Source organism: Montipora foliosa, chromosome 4 (genome assembly GCF_036669935.1).
Source record: "Montipora foliosa isolate CH-2021 chromosome 4, ASM3666993v2, whole genome shotgun sequence".
NCBI lineage: Eukaryota > Metazoa > Cnidaria > Anthozoa > Scleractinia > Acroporidae > Montipora > Montipora foliosa.
In genome coordinates this window covers 8,336,527-8,339,026 of record NC_090872.1, presented here as the reverse complement: position 1 = coordinate 8,339,026, position 2,500 = coordinate 8,336,527, and the positions used below count along the sequence as shown (strand labels likewise).

At 38.6% G+C, this 2,500-nt stretch overlaps 2 protein-coding genes across 3 annotated transcripts in view; one reads left to right on the top strand and one right to left on the bottom strand.

The window, feature by feature from the left end:
- Nucleotides 1-2,500, bottom strand: part of LOC137999717 (uncharacterized) — a 297,056-nt gene that overhangs the window by 124,105 nt on the left and 170,451 nt on the right. The window lies entirely within an intron of this gene.
- The window catches only part of LOC137999714 (neuronal PAS domain-containing protein 2-like), a 48,341-nt gene that overhangs the window by 30,571 nt on the left and 15,270 nt on the right, over nt 1-2,500 (top strand). For both annotated transcript variants that reach the window (XM_068845574.1, XM_068845575.1), the window contains exon 12: nt 1,729-1,835. In XM_068845574.1, coding sequence (XP_068701675.1) covers nt 1,729-1,835 — 107 coding nt within the window. The remainder of the gene's footprint in view (nt 1-1,728; nt 1,836-2,500) is intronic.

Here is a 2,500-nt window from a genome sequence, read left to right as displayed (position 1 = left end):
ACAGCAACGTACAGCTAACGACGCGTCAGATTGATTTATTTGATGAAACTATTTTCCCTCAGAGCGAAACTTTATTTTTGAACATGTTTAAAACAGGATACTGTAATAGCAAAGAGGTAGAGGTCACTGCCTAAAGTGCAGAGTGGAAGACTTCGAAATGCGAGAAGCCTTTATCTGTCCTCACCATTTTTGGTCTCTAAAGCAAGTCCTCCGTTCCCAGACACTGCTGCAACAAATATTGACGCGTTCAACTTTTTTAGTTCAGTAATTCCCCCGACCGCTATCAAACGAATCAATAAGCAAAATTATTTAACTACAATTAAAATGGATCTTTTTACGTTGTCAAAGCCGTTATAGTGTGTGAAGCAGCACACGGAACCATCGGAACCGAACCATTGGGCCGAAATCACGCAACGCTGCTTCTCGCAACAGCTGTTGAGAACCGGTTTTTCGATTTTATCCAATCAGAAACTCCCTCGAAAGTAATGTCCAATTAGCGAACTAGGACAAATTCTGTATCAATTTGATGACATGGAAATGAGGTTCTGGGGTCGTGCGACCTGAGGTATTTTTTTCCTTCTCGATTTGGAATCGCTGAGCGTTCACTCCGACCTTGAAAAAAAAATCCTGTGACACCCAGAGTACGACTCGATGTATTTGATATTTCCGGTTTTAGGGCATCATCAGTGATAACACCTAGGTATTTAATGTGATCTTTGCTGTGTACCGTACAATAGGACCCATCATTATCCGGCTATTGGGAGAGTTAACTACACCATTTCTCTTTAGCGGCGACTTTATGATCATAAAATGTGGTTTTTTTTTAAATTTAATTGATAATTTGTTTATGTCACACCACTCCTTGACTTTAAGAAGTTCATAATTCAGGGAGTTGAGATTTTTTCCTGATGCGAAAATATTAGTATCATCAGCAAAAACCCTAAATGTCAGCTCGCTAGAAAAATTTGGCAAATCATTTTTGTAAAGTAGACATAGTAAAGGACCAAGTGAACTGCCTTGAAGGATTAGTACATACACACGTGAAGAAGTCTAAACGGCCTTATATTTCTCTTCTGCTCAGCTGTAGTATTGTAGTTAAAATGGTAATTTTAGTTGCTGTTCTCCTGATAACTCGACAAAGGAAACGGAAACAAAAGGTCATTTTCCCTGATGAAGGCTCCCCATTTTAAATTGAATTTTCTGAAGGGATCCAGTTTTGACGGCATATCGTCTTTCATAGTCAAGGCAATTTAACGAAGTTTCTCATGAGGAAAAAGGCGCATTGTTTTCGAGTAATAAATATGATACCTCGCTATTAAAAGTGCATGGTGAAATAACAGGTTTGTTGTATACCAGTTCTTTGCAATCCTCGTCTTCGCTTTCCGTGATGGTATTGAATCTAAAATTCTCCCCTCTTATATATTGTTCGAGATTTGTGTTCCGCTCTAATTCTTTCATGCTCTGTTCCAAGACAGTACTGTTATCGTCCTCCTCAATAACTTTACTTCGCAGATTTCTACTTCTCATTCAGTGTTAAATTGTTTCTTCAAGCTATGGGCATCTTTTGAGTGAAATGTAGACTCAGACTTTAGTTCGAGATCTTTGACGTTAGGATTCACGGCTGCCTTTATGTCCGATTTAAAGTCCAAGTTTTCGCGTATGTCAGCAAGACCCTCTGTAACGGGTGAGTTAGACATTCAATTGAGTGTATTTGTTTGCCTTCTTCAGGAGAGAGTGGTCCACTTGCTCCAGCAGAGAGAATAGTTACGATCGAAATGCAAGGCAACCCAGGCAGCGAGAACGAACTCAAAGAAACTGACCAGGAAGAGCCTTTTGTATGTATCCACGTTAATTTTATCAGAGAAAGTCCTTCCGTTTTATTTTTCCGCTTTCCTTTGTCCTTTACGATGAAATATTGGCGCAAGGCTTGCGCTAACGTACAGTTACATATCATTATGATATAGAGGGCCAAATTACTCAATTCTTATTGGTCAATCAAGGAGACCTTTTTTTACCCTTATTATGGGGCCGTAATACTGAAATGCCGTTGGCTAGTTTGTTGCTTGGTTACGGTTTTACTGTTTGGTGAATTTTATCAATAAAATGGCTGACTCAGCTTGTCCACGGTTCACTGTAGTTGACCAAGAGGTGATAACGAAATTGAAAACTGTCAGCGAAAATGAAAGTACTAGAAGAAGTACACATTTTTGGCTTTCCGTTTGTAAGAAATTGCATCGGTCAATAAAAACGGAGAAGAAGTCGAGGGTTTTATTCACCGATATTCACCGAGCCTGGGGTGAATAATTGTTTTAGCATAATTACACAGGTGTTTGTTTGAAAAATATGGTTTTTCTTTTAAACAATTAATTTTTTCTTCTGTCATCTCGACAAAACGACCTGCGGCCATTTTAAAAAAACCGACTAAGTGATTCGCCAATATCAAAAAAAACCATACTACTCTTTGTCTCTCCAAAATTTTGCACAACCATTGTTTTTATTT